General features: G+C 41.1%; 1 protein-coding gene across 2 annotated transcripts; it reads left to right on the plus strand.

Annotated features, from left to right (window-relative positions):
- The first annotated feature begins 1,056 nt into the window (after positions 1 to 1,056).
- Positions 1,057 to 18,909, plus strand: TMEM192 (transmembrane protein 192). 2 transcript variants are annotated; one of them, XM_019650594.1, is made up of 6 exons: positions 1,057 to 1,197; positions 5,376 to 5,522; positions 6,869 to 7,133; positions 13,213 to 13,347; positions 17,421 to 17,523; positions 17,871 to 18,909. In XM_019650594.1, exons 1-6 carry the CDS (start codon positions 1,171 to 1,173, stop codon positions 18,007 to 18,009), a joined length of 816 nt encoding a protein of 271 aa, XP_019506139.1. In that variant the 5' UTR covers positions 1,057 to 1,170; the 3' UTR covers positions 18,010 to 18,909. The 2 variants fall into 2 exon arrangements, with proteins under 2 accessions (XP_019506139.1, XP_019506140.1); XM_019650595.1 differs by lacking the exon at positions 1,057 to 1,197 and adding an exon at positions 1,516 to 1,792.
- The last annotated feature ends 24 nt before the right edge of the window (positions 18,910 to 18,933 follow it).

Consider the following 18,933-nt stretch of genomic DNA (forward strand, 5'->3'; position numbering starts at 1 on the left):
CTCCAGGTTGAGCTGTTGTTCAGCATCTTAGCTGTGGAGGGCAGTGTCACTGGCCCTCATATGTGGGATCTGAACCAGGGCCCTCTGGCGTCCCAAGCGGTTCTTAACCATCGCGCCACTCGGCCGGCCCAGCCTCAAACTTTTTATGTAGTCTAATTTATTACACTTTTCTTTAGTGCATCTGGGTTTGGGGTCAAGCATGGAAAGTCTCTATTGTAAAGCTATGTTAATTTTTTTCCTAGAACTTTTGTTGATTTATTTTTATGTTTAAATTTTTGAACTATTGGGAATTTATTTTGGCTTAAGGAATATGGTAGTGATCCAGCTTTATTTTCTTCCAAATGGCTACCTGATTTTCCCAACATCATTTACTAAATCTGTCAACTGGGGAGTACTTACAAGAGAAGTAAAAAGTTCATGTTGAAAAAGGGTAAAACCTTTTTACTCCTGGAAGTGTTATACAGGCAAAGACTTAGACTCAAGAAAGTGAGTTTTCTGAAGTGGGTAAAGCCTGCTTATGATTCAGAACTGAATACAAGCCAAATTAAGTAACTACTTACTGCTCCGCAAAGTGTGAAGCTATGGCTTTTAATTTGGTTTCTTTATTCATGCCCATTGGTGAAATTCGTAAATATGTCATGGGAAATAGAATCTTGATTCTGTTCTTGTCCCTCTACTGGCGGAGTTTTGAGCTAAAACTAGGAACCCTAAAATTCTACTGCTGGTTCTACATATGCAGGGGAGCTGTGCCTGCAAACAAAAACTAAGGAAGACCAAAACAAGTTACGTAATATTTCAAAAAGAAGCAAGTGGCCGTCGAAAATAGTTAAATTGTTGGACTTGGAACGCATCCTTTAATGCCCAAGTGTCTAGCCAATAGCGGGCCCAAGCGGAGGAGGGAATCCCCAGAATCCCAGGAGGTCCCAAACGCAGGGGCGGCCAGCTTGTCTGGTCTTCAAGGCAGCACACGCCCCTCCCTATGCCTCGGCCAATCGGCAGTGAGGAGGTGGGGCCCGGGGAAGGCTGGGGGCGTGGCTGGCGCAGGAGGCGGTGAGTCCAGAGTAGAGGCTGACAGGTCCCTGGAGGTGGCAATTTTCCTGGGTCCACGGCGCATGGGAACAGGTGGAGAGAGGCCGGGCTGGCCAGGGCTTCGGCCTCAAGCGTCGGGAAATGGCGGCGGGGGGCAGGATGGAGGATGTGAGTGCACGAAAGTGGCGGGCGGTTGGCCGCGGAATCCCCTTCTTCCTGTGCTGGGCGCGCTGGGCGGAGACTGGCGGAGGAAGCCACCCTTAACCCGTGTGAACGCGGAGGGAGGCGGCGCCTCCTGCGCGGGGCTGCCTCGGGGTGCCGGGTTGTAGAAGGCACCGGGGAGGGGTGGGGTCCGCGACGCGCGGGCTCCTGGCTTATCATCCCGGGAAGAGGCCGGGGTGCATTGTTGGTCGGTGGCCTCGCGGGTGCGGGGGTCCCAGGTGGGTGCCCAGCCCGCGTGCAGGGCGCATCTTTGATCCGGGAACTGAAAGCCTCACGTGATGAGCGCCTGGCCTGACAGCCCTGGCTCTGGGCGCGTCTCGGGGCGCTGGGACGCTAGGCTCCGCTCGATCGCCCCTGGGGCGTCGGGGGCGAATCTCCCCTCCTCTTGGATCCCCTGCCTCGGCTTCAGAGGGCTGTGGACCTGGAGCGGCTGCAACACGCAGGGCGGCCGCTGGCGTCCCACGAGCAGACCTGTCGCTATCATCACCCGGAAGTCCACATTAGAGAAAAGCAATGCCGTGATATTTTTAATCTAGGCATGGTAGGAATTAAAGGATTTTTAAATCTTTCTTAAATGGATCCAAACCAGATTACTAAAAATCCAGTGCCCTAGTTTACAGTGTATGTAGTATGGAGTGATAGCATAATTGCAAAATTCTTTGCTTAAGTATATTAAAACATTTTTAGAGGAAATGTATTTGTGCCCAGAATTAACTGCGTTGCCCCATTGGCTCAAAATAAAATCTTGCTTTTGAGAAACGCAAAGTTGACAGTTACATTAAAGCACTAATTTGGATTAACATATTAATAAAAGCATTACTGTGATTCTATCACTGAATGAGGTGCATCAGGCAAGACACATGAAACACAGTTCCAGCTCTACAAGAGCTTAAATGCTTGTGTAAATAGTGACTATAGTTAAAACTATCTTGAGTAAATAAAGACCAAACAATTTCTAATGATAAGACTAAAAATTCCTTTTTTTTTTACCCCAGTGGAGAAAATGGAAAACTAACTGTAAGACCTAGAAATAGATTTGAGACACATATTTAAAGAAAAATTGATTGTTTCTAAAGTTTAAGGGTGGTGTTCATGAACTGACAATGTATGGAAAAAATTATATCAGAGTAAAATGAGAGACTTACAAAAATGCGTGCAGTAAATGCTGCTTGACTGGTGGTAAGCTGCCCCAGGGTTCTTGGATCTGCAGCTTTTAACTTCAGGATGAGTACAGTCTTAGAAATCTGTTTCACCAAACAATTGGAAATTAATGTTTCACCAACAGTTACATAGCTAAATTACTTTCCATCTGAATAAGTTGCCTGCTGTTGGTATTTTGTAAATATGATTTCCACCATTCAGTAAAAAGTTAAAAATTATCTGCCATGTCGTAGTTGCAGGCACTTCAATGAGTTAAAGGAGGCAAAGGCTTTTTAAGTTAGGGTTCATTGTTTGCAAGCAGTGGAACTGACCCTGGCTAATTTAAGGAAGAAAGGGATTTATATGAAAGGATATAGGGTTATTGAACACCTAAGTCACTGAAAGGACCGAAACAAGGGCAGCTCAAGTCCTTTCCAGGTCTGTCCTGGAATGAATCTGCCTCCACCATGGTCTCCCTTTGCTTTGCTGCTCACAGAGAGAGGGGATTGTCCCAGCCCTTTCTGGGTCTATGACCACCCCTAGGCCAGAGAAGGGTGAAGAGTATTGAAGGATGTTCCCACTGAGACTTAATGCAGAGGTAGATGGTAGGTCTCCTAAGGAAATAGAATTATTGTCGCGAAAGAGGGAACAGATATGGTGAGGGCAAAAACAACAGATGTTTTCTACAAGTAGAAATGTAGTATTAATAGTGGAAATAAAGAAATTTTTTGGATTTGGGAATCCTCCTCCATCACCTTTCACTTGCAGATGGTGAGCTACAGAGAATGATGGGGTGCTGTTTGTATGGTTATACTGCATTTTCTATAGGATCCATTGGACAGTGTATGTGATATCGGCATCAAATACATTGTATTTACTGAACATCTAATAAGTGACCTAGGGAAGAAAACATAGTGTAGTCCCTAATCCCTTCAGTGTAGTGAGAGAAAACCAAAGGCATATATATGAAAAAAGGAAACCATAAAAGACAGCATAAGAAATATTCCAAATTAATATTATGAGCAGTATGTTTTATAGGAGTTTTAAAGTAGAAAGAAAACACTTGGCCTGACAGGTTTTATAGAGAATATACATTTTGCTTGGGACCATGAAAGATGGGTTGGATTCTGACAAAGGTAAGAGTATATTTGTGGGGCACTCCACAAATGTATGAGCCAGTTACAACTGATTCAGAAATGACATGCTAGAAATAGCAAACATTTAAACATTATTATAACTGTTTTCTGTATGCTCGAAAGGTTAAAAATACACGTGGAAGATATGAAATTGACCCAAGTCAAACTTGAAGAGATGAAAACAATGTCGATGAAAAGGGCAGAAGGAACAGCATTGAGGCATCATAGAAGGCAGCATTTTGGGTGGGACAGATATTTGACAGGTGGCATGATCCAGATGCTTGGGTGTCCAGGAAGGCTACCTGTGGAAATTGCCCCAACTGGGCCCGGAAGGCTGCGTGGACATTCGCTAAAGGAAGAGCGGTGGAGGCTAGAACGCCTGCTGATTGAGAAAGAACTAGAGGCAGAGGAGTCTTACAGAGAACAAATAGGATTGCACTATGAGTTATGGCATTTTTTTTTAATAAAAAAAATATTGCAGAGCGGCATTGAATGCCTGCAATTAGAAATCAAGCAGCCCACCCCAGATCTGGGACATGCCCCAGATTACTGTATTCTCTTTATAATCCTAGTACCCAATCGCCATCTCACACCATTTGTCCCATCCTCCACCCCTTTCAAAGTAAAGAGCCCTGACCCTCTGTCCCTGAATTCTATTCTCAGACTTCCCTGTTGTGCATTAAGTCTTCATTTTCCTCATTCTAGTACAACCAGCTAACCTAAATTTGTTGCATCGCCTTTGATATCCATTTGCTAATTTATTTCCCTGCAGTATTTCATGCACTATATTCTACTGTATATTCTTAAATTGTTGTTTAGTTCTGCATGCTTTTACCCCTAACCTCCCCAATAAAAACATAATCTCCTTTTAGACTGTGTCTTCCATGAATTTATCTTGGGCACAGTGCCTTATGTATTGGGTCATCGGGAAAGTCATGACACATTTTTGCATTGAAAAACATAGAATACGTCATGACTTTACTGACGACCCAATATAATAGTTTTCAGTAAGAGTTTGAGATTGAGAGATAGTTGTAGGCACCAGAGACCTGAAACTACTGTTCCTGTCGAGACAATACCTTCAGCACCTTTAAACATGACTGACTAGATTTTTTAGTTGCAGCTAAACCTTTGCTGACTATATCAGTGATGTTGCAAACTAGTTATTTTCATTGAGAATCTGGCATCTACAAACTAAAGTCTCCCTGAGGGTCTATCAAGAAAGTACTGTTTCTATTAGTACTCTAAAATCTTTTATCATAACTGAAAGTTTGTTTTAATATCTCCACCAACTTTCCAAAATTTTACGGAACAAGGAGACATAATTTAAGAATTGCGACCATATGTAATTATTTCATCAATAATGTTTTATTTTTAATTTTTTTTTTTTTTTAGCTGAGCCATCCTGCTACCTGTTGGCAGCTCAGCGGCTGCTCAGCTCGGGCTGGACTCGAACCGCTGTTGCTCAGAGCTCAAACTCTTGAGCGAGCTCTTAACCAACTGAGCCACTCAGCCGGCCCTTATCAATAATGTTAAATAAACCAATATCTGAATTTTGAGGGCTTGCAAATTATTTGCTTTAATTCATTATGTATTACCTCTTTGAAGATAAATTAAGATGTCCTCTACCTGTATTAATGACTGTTGTTTTCACCAATTTGTATACAGTTGTTATCTAGAGATTTATGGTATGTGTTCAAAATTGGCTTTAGCTGGGGAGTGGACTTTTTTGCCTCTAATCTGTGTAATGATTTGCAAAGCTTTATAGAGCAGCTTTATAGTTTGTCTTAGAAACATAATCCAGAAAAATGGTGATTACAGCTTGCTTTTTTTTTTCCTGCCCCCCAGGGTTCCTTGGATCTGACCCAAAGTATTGAAGATGACCCCCTGCTGGACCCCCAGCACCTCCCACATCATTCATTACATGCTCAGTTTAGACCAAGGTTCCACCCTCTCCCTACGGTCATCATAGCAAATCTTCTCTTGTTCATACATGTAAGTCGGCTGGGAGAAGGTGACCCATCCAGAGGTGATGTTCTTCAAAATATGTATAGAAGCTCTTCAGAGGGCAATTTGGCTATAACTACCAACATTTAAAATGTGCATACTTTTTTACTCATATCTCTATTTCAAAGAATTTATTGTAGACATAGTTGCAGTATTATCCAATTTCTTTTTTAAAAAAATTGGCCAGTACTGTATTTATTACTGTACAACAGTGTTCCTCGAAGTTCAGCCTGCATCAGACCCCCTGGCAGGCTTGTTGAATTACAGATTGCCAGGACACACACCCCAGAGATTTTGATGCAGCTGGTGTGGGGTGGAGCCCCAGAATTTGCATTTCTCACACATTCCCTAGTGATGCTGATGTTGCTGGTCTGGAAATCACACTTTGAACTACTACTCTGCAACTTAGTTCTTTTACATATCCTAGCCATCCATCTAAACTAATACTCAGAGATTTAGTTAATTCTGTCATAGCTGCATAATATTCTATTATATGGATGGATGTACCTTAATTTGTTCAGGTATTCTGCTATAGATGGACACATATACTTGGGCAGTTTTCAAGTTTTGCAAAGATAGAGAGTGCTGCTGTCAGTGTTCAGATCCATGGATACTAGGTACCAGTGTTTTTACTTGGGAGGGATAGTCCTTATGGTAGGATTTCTGGGTCAAGATATTTCCAAATTATTTTTCATCACCAATGCTCAGACCAGTCAGCAGTGTATGAGAATGTTTGTTTGCCTGTATTTTGGCACCAATCTTTTAAGTTTTTGTCAACCTAATTGGATAGTTTTTTGTGTTCTCTTAACACTGAAACTAGAAATAAACTTTTTCTAACCATGATTTGTATTAGTTACCTTTGAGGCACTCAATGAACTGTTTTTACTCTTTTCAGTACAAGAGACGAGGGCAGGAAACTTTGTTTAATACTAAGTACTCGTCTCTGATGGTTGGAATGTATAGTGATTTTTAATTTCTTAGTTGTGATTTTGTTTTCCAAGTTATCTGCACATTTTTCTCCAAATTTCCTGTGTAAAATGGTTGTAAAAATATGTTTTTTAAATTCATGTATAAAAACTGAACGGGGTGCTCGCTTCGGTAGCACATATACTAAAATTGGAATGATACAAAGAAGATTAGCATGGCCCCTGCGCAAGGATGACACGCAAATTTGTGAAGCGTTCCATATTTTTTTAAAAACTAAAAAATTAATTAAATAAAATAAAAAATTGAACAGGGAAAATCATAGGTGTAAGAGTGTGTATTTGGATGGTGATTATTGTTTCTTATATCCAAATATTGAATATTAATCCTACTGCTGTTCTTCCCACCAGGTTGTGTTTGTTATTTTAGCATTTTTAACAGGCATACTTTGTTCTTACCCTAATCCAAACGAGGACAAGTGCCCAGGAAACTACACCAACCCACTGAAAGTTCAGACGGTCATAATCCTCGGAAAAGTGATTTTGTGGATTCTGCATTTCCTCCTTGAACGCTACATGCAGTATCACCACAGCAAAGTAAGAAACCGAGGCTACCACCTGATCTACCGATCAACAAGGCATCTTAAAAGGCTTGCACTAATGATACACTCCACTGGTAAGCCCCATTGTCTCACTCATCTTGTCTGTGGCTTATTTGAGTGGCCAAGATGACAGCAGAAAGAAATGTGAAGTTTGATTTTATAAGCAAATACAGCAGGTCCTTGAATAATGTCATTTCATTGAAGGCCGTTTTGTTAAAATGTGGGTATGGGATGCGGTAGGAACTTAACTCTTTTTTATATCAATTAACCTATGGTAAAATTGGTTTCTTTATACATCATTTTGCTTAAAGTCACAGAACCTATTCATGACCTTAAGTGAGGACTAACTATAGATTAATTTTTTTGAGAATGGTATGTGTGGTGGCCACTAAAATTTGGATCAGCCAAATGTCTTGAAGCTTTTCTTATAATATATACAACCCTAATTTTCCTTTGAAATCTTTGTTTGTTATTATAGGGGAGGAAACATCATTTTCCCTCTATCCTTCCGGGTTCTTGGCTGAGACCCCACTGTAATCAAAGACCGATTAACAGGAGAAAAATAAGCAGAAGTTTAATAACATGTATATACCTCCTGGATACTTGGGAGAGACCCAGGAGAACTGAATAACTCCCCAAAACGGCCCAAGTCATTGCCTTAAATAACATTTCCAGCTAAAAGACAAAAGAATATGTGGGAGTGTGGGTGTAGTTATGGGAGGGTACCAGGAAAGGCACAATAAACACAGGGGTAAGGTTGTTATGCATATTTAAGTAGGTGTCTTCTTTATTAATAAGAGTTTCTCAAGATTTAGAGTCATCCTTCTCTTCCTGGTACAGAGAGGGAGACGGTCTTACAAATGGATAACTTCTCAAATTTCAGACCTTTTCCTGTGTGTGCTGTTTCTTAAAACTAATCAGCTTCAAGTCATCCTTATACCAAAAAGTCATATTTTGGGGTGGCATTTTCTGTTCCCCTTCAGTATGGATATAATGTCCACATATACCTGTGTGAAATGGGGACATGTCTCCCTTTTCCTTATCCATCTCAAGGAGACTTAAATGCTGCTGCTATTTGTAGGATAAGAAGAGGGGATTGTTTTATTTTAAATGAAGTTCAGTACTTTTCTTGCAGTTAGAGAGAGACTGCTATGTAATAAAATGCATTATCCAAATGGAAAACGAAAAACAAATTATGAAGGCAAGATCAGAATGTCTGTACAGGATTTAGAGTGCATGAGTGCCCGCTGTTCTTTATTGCTGCAGACATTTTAAAGGCTTAATGGAATTAAATTCAATTTCTTTAGGTATTTTAGCCTTAGTGTAATTAAAGTTTCTATCACTTTTAAAGACCCTCTTTTTCAACTTGAGTCCCAAATAAATCTTTAAACCTTTTAAAGCCAGATTAGAAATGAAATGTTCCCCAGAGAAATAGCTCTACAGAATTTACTTTTTACTTTTCTTCTCTTTTTTTTTTTAAAGATTTTATCGGGGAATTGGAGGGGAACAGCGTTGGGGAAAGGGGGAAGGGGAGCAGACAGGTAGACAAATTGCTGTTTTGTTCTTCAGTCTAGCTGTGGAGTACGTCGCTTCACTGGCCCACGTTGGTATGATCATTGCGCTCTTCCCGGGTGAGGCGATCGGTTGCCAGTCATTGGTCGGCTGCTCACGGTGGCTCATGGCAGCTCTCGCTGGCTGTCAGCCACTCGTGTAGCTCACGGCAGCCCACTGGAGCCCCGATGCAGCCTACGCCATCGCCGGCAACACACATCAGCCCAGCTCCAGGTCGAGCTGTTCACCATCTTAGCTGTAGAGGGCGCAGCATCACTGGCCCTTAATGTGGGATCCGAACCGCAGCTCTGCTGCTCAGAGCTGGGGTCCCAAGCGAGCTTTTAACCAACTGAGCCACTCGGCTAGCCCTTCTTCTGTCTTTTATTAGTACATTTCCTTAAGGGCAAACTGGTAGTCCATCCACTCAGTGACGTAGCTTCTCAGTGGAAGCCGGAGGGCTGTGGTATAACAAAGACGCATTTTGTAGAGATGGCTGATTTTTACTCATCTAAAAGAGGGCGACATTTACTGCTCCTTGGTCTTATACAGTGGGTTCAATTTTTGACGTGTAGTACTCTTTGGTGGCCAAAAGATGTCACTATCACCTCTCCTACCCCGACAGAGATAAAAGGGGAAACTTATTTTTAACTACTAAAAGACCTTATATACTCTATGACCAAAATAATGGTCAGTTTCTTAAGTGATTCTCTGGAAATAGTATTTTTGAGGCCCACCAAGAGATTGCCTGATCTTTACCTTTCCTCAGACTTTCAAATTCTTATTAAACATGTGATCCTTCATCATCATCTATTTCTACACAATTAGACCCTTAGTTTAATCACAGATGGCATCACTTATATGTTGCTCATATAAAGACCCAGAAAATCAAAAATATTGGGGCAGGTATTTAACCTTGTTTCTATTTTTCTTTAAGTATATATATTTTTTTATTTGAAAGGAAAGAAGGTAAATCATAGAACTTTCAGCTCATCAGAAGAGTATAACCAGCTTTATCACATGTATTGCTGGATATTGATTGGCTTTTTCCTACTTTTTATTATTCTCTAGAGAGAGGAAAATAAATTTATTTTGTGGAGATGGGAGAAGGGGCTTTGCTTTACTTCCAAATAAGTTGAAAATATTTATCTAATTTATCTGTCCTCCTTCGTTAGATCCAAATACATTTTGAGCTCTATCAAATAGTATTTGTTACATAGCAAGTTGCATATTTTGTTGTTTATTTTTCCATTGAAATGAAAACTTGGCCTTTTCCCTTAAAAGCAGTAATTTTCAATCTGTCAGATGGTCCCAGACAAGCAGTGTTTCTCTCCGAGGCCTGAAAGGGTGAACCTAGAGATTGAAATCATGCAAAAGTACAGCTCGAAAAACATTTAAGATCTTGCTTCCCGGCATATGTCGTCAGTTTGGCTCAAATAAAAATTCTCTAAAAAAAAATTTTTTTAAACCCACAAAAGGGCAGTTTGAGGGAACTACCCTAGAATGTAAATTCTGGAGGGAATACTTATTTATAAAAGTAGCTGCCAGTGTGAATTCTAGGACCCTAGGTCAGAGAGATTGTGTGCTATCCACCCTTAGTTCTCACTAGCCCCACATTCTACAGGAGGGCCCAGGGTGCTCCTGGGAGCAGTGGAGCACAGGCTGGGTCTTGCTGTAGTGTAGCCTGAGACTGTCGTCAGCCATGGGGACTTACTTAGAGGAGGGACTATATGGCATATGTCTGGCATTGGGATGGGATCCTTAAAACCATTATTATTATCTACCATTTATTGAATACCTACTTAGGCCTTGTTAGTTCATTTCCTCCTACAACAGGAAATTGTGTGACAGGGTTTGTGTGACAAGTCTTATTTCCCCCAATTCATCGAGGAGGAATCTGGGGTCAGAGTAACAGCTGTAGTCCATAAGAGGTAGCAGCAGATCCTCCACTAGAGCCCAGAACTCCAGGCTCTCCACTAGACTAGCTCCCCTGGCTCCCAAGAACTTCTTTCTTCCTAGTATTTTGAATGAATAGTAAGGATTCCATTAACTCTTAAAATCTTTTTCTTTTTAAATGGTGAGAAAAATAAAACAAGAACAGGGCTGGCCGAGTGGCGCGTTGGTTAAGAGCTGGCTTGGGACGCCAGAGGGCCCCGGTTCAGATCTCACATATGCGGGCCAGTGACACTGCCCTCTACAGCTAAGATGCTGAACAACTGCTCAACCTGGAGCTGGACTGCCATGAGTCGCTGGCGACAGTGTAGGCTGCAGCCCCTGCTGCAGTGGGTTGCCATGGGGTACCGTGTAGCCAGCAGCCAGCATGAGTGGCCAGCAGCCACTGTGAGCGGCCATCCAGAAGCTGGCGACTGATCTGCCTCTCCCGGGAAGAGCGCAATGATGGTGCCAACTTGGGCCAGTGAAGCAATGTCCTCCACAACTAGACTGAAGAACAAAAGGACAGCAACTTATCTGTTCCCCTTCCCTAATTCCCCAACACTGTTCCCATCCTCCCAATTCCCCAATAAAAATCTTTTTTTAAAAATAAATAAAATAATAAAACAAGAACATCTAGGTTTATGTCTATGGTTATAAAACCTTTAAAAACAAAAACAAAAAACCTGATCATGAATTGTTGTCATGTAGGAAGTATTTGTTGGGCACCGACACAGGAACCTGCAGGCAGGTGTGAGCTGGGGGGGGGGGGGGGGGGGGGGGGGGGGGGGGGGGCGCAGGGAGGTGTTGAGGCTGCAAAGATTAGCTGGGTCCAGACCCTGAGACAGGGCCATGGAGAACAATCACACCAGAGAGGCTTCCTGCAATTCGTGCGATTTAGAAAGATCAGTGGGGCTATATAGCTGGAGAGTGCATCTGGTTGGAGCCAAACTGATTAGGCTGCTGCAGTAACCCAGCAGCAGGGTGATCTTAGTCTGAACTGTGATGTGCTGGGCAGGGCTTCCTCCAGGAGGGGCACCTTTATAACATTCACAGCTTGTGCCCTGTGGGGAAGTTTCGTTTCAGTGTGCATCTTCCACCAGGCTGCAGACTTCATGTCCGTAGAGCTCTTCATTACACCAGCTGCTGACACACAGGCCATGTGCAGCACATCAAAAATCCTCTGAACACTGTTCACTTCTGTGCAGAGGTTTCTTCCCCCATAAATGTTGTAAAATTGTATTTGTCTTGTTCATAAAACTAATTTACAAATTAAGCAATCTGTCCCCATGTTAATAAATACATTGTGACTGGTTATTTTTGCATGTAAGGGGAACGGTTCGGGCTTGTTAGAACACCGCTTTGTACAGCGCCTTCTGATAGGTTGTTTAAACTCGGGCTCACAATCATTCCTTTTGTACCAAGAAGTGGAAGATAAATAGGCATTTCTCTCTCGTGATCACTTAAATAAATGTTAAAGAAGGTTTAGGAAATCGTAAGGTAAGATGCTGTAGGAATCACTTTGGCCCCTAAACTTTTCTTTGACCTTCTTCAGAGTAAAAGTACAGAATGAGGTTTAAGTGGCTTTCAAAAATAATGGGTTTGCTGAGCAAGGGGGGAAATAAGTCATATGTATTGGATATTTACAGGCCAGGCACCATTGTAAGTATTTTTCACATATTCAGTCCTCACAACAGCACTGTGAGGAAGGTACTATTATCCCGATTTTTCAGATGACAAAGTCGAGGAGCAGCAGTAGCTGGTCATTTGCCCAAGGTTAGCAGGTGTCCCCAATTTTCAGCCAGGTTTCTGGAGCGTCATAGCGACCCTAAGGGCAGTGCAGGCCTGCAGTAGGCATACTGCATGACCAGAGTGGGCTCCTAGGGTCCTCAAGTGCATCTGCATCCCAAAAAACTGGGGTAATGCAAATTTTTAAACACCGCATCATTTTTTAAATGCACAAAGGACCCAAAGAAATGTCATTGCTAATAATTCTATAAAGCCACTGCGCTGTATACCTGAAACTTACATAAAATAGTATTGAATGTCAACTATAATTAAATGTGTATTTACACACACACACACACACACACACACACACACACACATACCAGGGGTGCTAAAAAAATGTATACACATGACTTGTATTCATCTTTTGTTATCAGTATATATTATTACAATTTTAATGCAATTTTTTTTCCTTTCCTAAAATGTGTATACATTTTTTTGGCACCGTGTGTGTGTGTGTGTGGTCATGAGCTGTAAAGTACAGCATAGAGAATATAGTCAATGGTATTGTAATGGCTATGTACAGTGTCAGATGGGTAGTAGACTTGTTGGGGTTATCGCTTTGTGAGGGGTGTAAACATCTAATCATTATGTTGTTCTATATAACCTGAAACTAACAATAAAAATTTTTAAAATAATAATAATTCTATAAAGCAAAAAAATAACCTCTTTGTTTTTAAGAAAATCCAGATTTTTACGTATTTGTATTAAGACATCATTAACTTAGAGGTGTTTTGGTGTTTTTTTTAAAAAAGATGAGCAGCTTGGGGGTTTTTATCCTTTAACTCCACTCCCTTCACTGCTAAGTGTGAATGGGTCTCGCACCCATGGCCTTGTGGGTATTGGTGCTGGGCTCGGGCTGACACTGCTTTCTTTCGTTCTCAGGCAGCACAGCACTGCTCCTCACACTGTGTGTGCAGCATTCCTTCCCCGAGCCCAGCAGGTTGTATCTTGACCTCATCCTGGCCATCCTGGCCCTGGAACTGATCTGCTGTCTGATGTGTCTGCTCATCTACACAGGTGAGAAATGCAATTGGGCTGTTCTTACAAAGACCCACTTAAAGCCTAGCTCATTACCTATGCGCAACCGGAATTCCCACGTAGCTGATAACCTTTGAGCACCCATCTCTCCTATTGCTGACCGCATCCAGACTCCTCTCATTTCAAATCAACAGGAAGACCCCAGTGAGTCACATTTCTAAATCTGTGTCATTCACAAATCTTTTGTCAACTAAAGTGAAGCCTTTTCATAAAATAAAATAAAAGCAAAACAATTAAAAAGGTCCACCAATTTTTGATTCCTCAAAGGCAACTGAAATGTAAGTCTGGCATTAAAATTTTTTAAATAACAAAATGAGTCAATAAATAATGCATTCAAACTGCAGTTATCCCAAACTTGCTTTGAGATAAAGCATTTAAGAACCCAACTTCTTTCTAAATTCAGAGCTGCCTGATGGCTGGTCTGCCTTTGTTTCTCTCTCAAAACTCTCAATGGTAAAGTAAAGTAAGCTTCAGGTATGTTAACAGGAAAAATAGATGAAAGGATACTTTGACAGAAAAAAAAAAAATTCAAGCCCTGAAAAAATCTAGATTTCATTCTAGCTGCAATGTTGATCAGTAAAATCGGTCCATAGTAGTAGCTAACTTTGTGGCAATGAGCAACGATTGTTATTAGCAATAAAATACTTTATCCATCTTGAAAGAGATCATCTCTCTAGTTATAAAGGAAGAAGTCACAAAGGGCTTAGCCTATTTTCATTTTACTGCTCTTTGGTCTCCATGAAGCCTAGGAAAAAGTACTCAGACTATGAATGGAGTGACTAGTTTGTAAATGTGGTATCACATTCTTAATTGACTTTCATAAATTTTTCTGTAGTTACCAGCTAACTATTAGCCAAATTAGGTAGAGGGTTACATTTGTACCTTTAAAAATTCTTCAAGGGCTGGCCTAGTGGCTCAGTTGGTTAAGAGCTTACTCAAGAGTTTGAGCTCTGAGCAACAGAGGTTCGAGTCCCAGCCCGAGCTGAGCAGCTGCTGAGCTGCCAACAGGTGGCAGGATGCCTCAGCTAAAATAAAGAAAGAAAAATTCTTCAAAAAAGACATGTCTACCACCTACTTTAATAGGAAAGCATGAGACTAGTTTTAAAGTATATAGGAAATTTAATTTTTCAGTATATAAAAACTTTAATTTTTCAGTATATAAGAAATAACTCAATACTTCAGTAGTGATCTATTTGAAAGAAATGAACATTGAATTATTGTGTTGATTGAGCAGTTTCTATTCTGACATATGTCTGTCAAGTGTTATAAATAGGGTTATAGTTAGATCTGAGTATAGAATTCAATTAGCATGTTTTTATAGTATCTAAAATTTTTATTCACTACAAGGGGTGCAAGGCTTCGGTCAAGTATTTTCCATAATACCTATAGAATTCTCTACAACATAGAAGGAGGTGACAATAATATTCTAACCATCGCGTGAGTGTCATCATGTAAATAAGGGGAAGTTAATACTGTTAAAATGCAGTCCAAGATCATTTCTCCAGGATTTACTGTACTATTTTTAAAGGATTTTCTGGAGCGTTTAAAATTAATTATAAATAAGACAGATGTTAAAAACAAAAAGACCTCAGATCATTTAAAGAGGTAGAGGAGGCAGATGTTTCAAGAAACCTGAGAACTAAGTTTTACAGTTGGCACAATTATATTAGTTACATGACACCTGAATTTGAACAAAAAGAATTTTCCTTTGGCATATAACATATATTTTAATCTATTGTCTTCCTAATTGAATAATTGTTTTGCTCTACAGCCAAAGACTTAGGAGCATATTTCATCTTTATTTACATAAATTTTTAAATTTTTTATACAAATCATATATACCATTAAAAACTGTCCTTTTTTCAGCCGGCCAAGTGGCTCAGTCAGGTATGAGCGCGAGCTCTGAGGAACAGGGTCACCAGTTCGATTCCCACATGGGTCAGTGAGCTGCACCCAAGCTGAGTGGCCAAAGGGCGGCCAAATGGTTCAGTGGTTAGAGCATGCACCCTTAACAAGGTTTCCAGTTCAACTCCCACATGGAATGGTGGGCTATGCCCACCCACAACTAAAATTGAACACGGCACCTTTAGCTGAGCTGCTGCGAGCTGCCGTCAGGCTGCTGGATGGCGACTGGACTTGGAGCTGAGCTAGCTACACCCTTCACAACTAAGATTGAAGGACAACAACTTAACTATTCCCTTTCCCCAGTTTCCCAATAAAATCTTAAAAAAAAAAATTGTTCTTTCAAATCTCAAATTAACATGCTTCCTACTTTAAGAAAATCTGATAGGGCCGGCCAAGTGGAGCGTTGGTTAAGAGCTGGCTTGGGACGCCAGCTCTGTGCAGCAGGCCCCTGTTCGGATCCCACATGAGGGCCAGTGACACTGCCCTCTACAGCTAAGATGGTGAACAACAGCTCAACCTGGAGCTGGGCTGCCGTGAGTCGCTGGCGACAGTGGGCTGCCATAAGCTACTATGTGTGGCCGGCAGCCAGCGTGAGTGGCCGGCAGCTGGTGTGAGCTGCCAAGAGCTGCCGTGAGCGGCCGTCCAGAGGCCAGTGACCAATCTGCCTCACCTGGGAAGAGCGCAATGATAATACCAACATGGGCCAGTGAAGCAACGTCCTCCACAACTAGACTGAAGAACAAAAGGACAGCAACTTATCTGTTTCCCTTCCCCAGATTCACCAGCGCTGTTCCCCTCCCCCCAACTCCCCAATAAAATCTTTAAAAAAAAAAAAAACTGATAATTGGGAATTCAGGCTTGCAAAATAGATGATTTACATATGGAAGATTTATAATTATAATCATTATAAATTTACTTAGTGTAGGGTTCTCTGCAAATACTGATTTTCTTTAGAAGATTCAAGTTTTCTCTCCACATCTTCAATAGGCCAATTTTTAAGTTATAATGCTCCTTTAAATGTAGGCTCTGACAGGAGAGATTTAGGGAGTCACTTCTATGGACAAATGTTGCTTTTGTTCAGTGTCCCAGAAAATTTAACTCTGGTTGCCTAATAAATGCATTTTTCTTCTCTATATTTTAAACAATGGTTAGTTTTGATAAATATGGATAGTAACTCTTAAGACATGATTTCTTTGATACACTAATTCTGACCTAATCTTGACTAATTGATTTGAATTGTAAGTAATTAATCTCTAAAAACCAAGATGACAGTTTAAGACATTACATTGTAAAATAGCTTGTTTTATGTTGCTACAGCTATCTTCTTCTGTGTTAAAGCTACTAACTGGCTCAATGTAAGTTTTAAATAAACATATCTTGTTAGAAAACACACACACACACACACACACACACACCACCACCACCACCACTATCACCCTACTCCCCCTTCTCAGGATCCTAATTGTTCAGGCTCTTTCCTCACCTAAAACACCCTCTTCTCCACTCCTAGTCTGTAATAAATTCCTGTTTCCTTCAAGGCTGGATTCAGGCCCTGCCCTGACTCATCACCTCCCCCACCCCATCCCACTCACGAGGAGCTGCTTTCCAGGGCTGACCTCGCCCCTTGTGCAAGCTTCGATTTATGGCCCCTTTCATACTGTCTTGGAATGTAGGCTTATCATTTGTATGTATCCCTGGACTAGTTAGTAGCTCTTTTTATAGGGCAGTGTCCACTGCGGAGGCTTTGGAGTCCTGCTCCCTGGATTATAGCCCTGGCTATTTGTGGACCTTCCCTAGGCTACACTTTACTTGATTGTAGAAAACAAGAGTAATAAGAGCACCCACCTCAGGGAGTGGTTCTGAATGACTTGCATGTAAAACAGTTCATCTATGCCTTCTGTTTCAAATGCACAAAAAATGATACCTGTTAATATTATCAATAACGATCATCAGTGTTCCCACTGTTTAGTGCAGGCCTGGCACACAGACTTTCAAATGTTTGAGTACATCAGTAAATGAATGTTTATTCACTTTATGAAGCATTTTTATGTATATTAACTTACTTGAAAATAGCCAACAGTGATGTGAATAAATGTAAACAGAAATTTTCATAATTAGATAATCTGACAATGATTTTATTATTTTAGTGAAAATTCGAAAATTTAATACAGCCAAACCACAGCCTGATATACTTGAAGAAGAAAAGGTCTATGCTTACCCCATCAATATTGCTTCAGAGACTGGATTCAGGTAAGCTTTGGGTGGGGAGGAAAAGATGAAAAAGAACTGAAAGGTTTTTTCCCCCCTGGAAATCTAGAAACCGTTCTAAAGCTTGGAGACTATGACTGTGCATATGTGTGTGTGTGTGTGCCTTTAGAATTAGGTTTGATGTGTTTACTTCCTTTCAGCTGTGGTGAAATCCAGTCTAAAAAAAGACTCATTTTGGAATATTGCCTTGGCTTATAACGTTTAAGAAAAAGTAACAAATACAATATGCTGTACTTTGAATGGTTTTCAACCAGTAGGGACCCATTTGCGAACAGACTAATGAGTATTAGTGAGTATGTGCAACCCATTCGTTTCTTCATTCTTTACAGGACGATTTCCAGCCTAGAAGAAATTGTCGAAAAGCAAGGAGACATAATAGTATACCTGAAGCGACACAATGCCCTGTTGAGTAGGCGGTTGTTGGCTCTCACTGCCTCGGACCCAGGCTCTCAGCCAAGTAGAATGTGACAGGGCTAAGACATCAACTGCAGAGGGATTTAAGACTGATCGACTGACTACCTGACAAGCTGACAGGGAACTGCAGCTTTTGCCAAGTAACATTTTACAGTTTTTGTTGGAAACCTGAATTTGTTTCTCACTTGTGTGGCCGTTGAATATGTCGGGCTTGTGAGCCCTGTGAAAGATGCATTGTGGAGCCTTGATCACTCAAGGAGAATGTGTTTTGCACATTTTGAAATTAGTCAACTGCCTGGTTTATCCAAGGACCAAGGTAGTTTAAACATTTCTCATTGGCCAACACTTCTTCCACGTGACATAAGAGCCCTGTAATAATTTGGCTATTTATCAAGGGAATCTGACAAGATAATATTTAAAACAGGGATTTGATCAAATAAGCTCTTCCCACTTTTAACTTGATGAAGAATCATTTTTGTGTTAATGTTTCTTCCCCTGGAGCTTTATCATGTATTTTATATGCTCGTGTGGTATTGGATGGCAGCTTGGCCCTTGTAGCATTTATAATCTCACTGTAGAACCAAGGCCTCACTCAGTGATTTACTGTGCAATCTACGGTCTCCATTTTCCAGAAATATAAGATTACTTTGATCAGTTTTAGACTGACCCGTTTTACACTAACCACTGCTGTCTGTTACATCTGTGGTACCTTCTACTGGCAACCGCTGAAATACTTAAAAACCCTAACCTTTCTCTTTACTTTTGCTTTTCTTCAAGAAGTTACCATGTATTTCAGTATTGACTATATGACACCTTCACTGGATCAGTAAGTTCAGTGATAGGAAAGGGATCTTTGGTGGCTTTAAGTTTGTCTAAAAAGGAGGGCCGGCCAAGTGGCTCAGTTGGTTAAAAGCTTGCTCAAGAGTGCGAGCTCTGAGCAACAGCGGTTCGAGTCCCGGCCCAAGCTGAGCTGCTGCT

This window comes from Hipposideros armiger, unplaced genomic scaffold (assembly GCF_001890085.2).
Source record: "Hipposideros armiger isolate ML-2016 unplaced genomic scaffold, ASM189008v1 scaffold_142, whole genome shotgun sequence".
Classification (NCBI taxonomy): domain Eukaryota; kingdom Metazoa; phylum Chordata; class Mammalia; order Chiroptera; family Hipposideridae; genus Hipposideros; species Hipposideros armiger.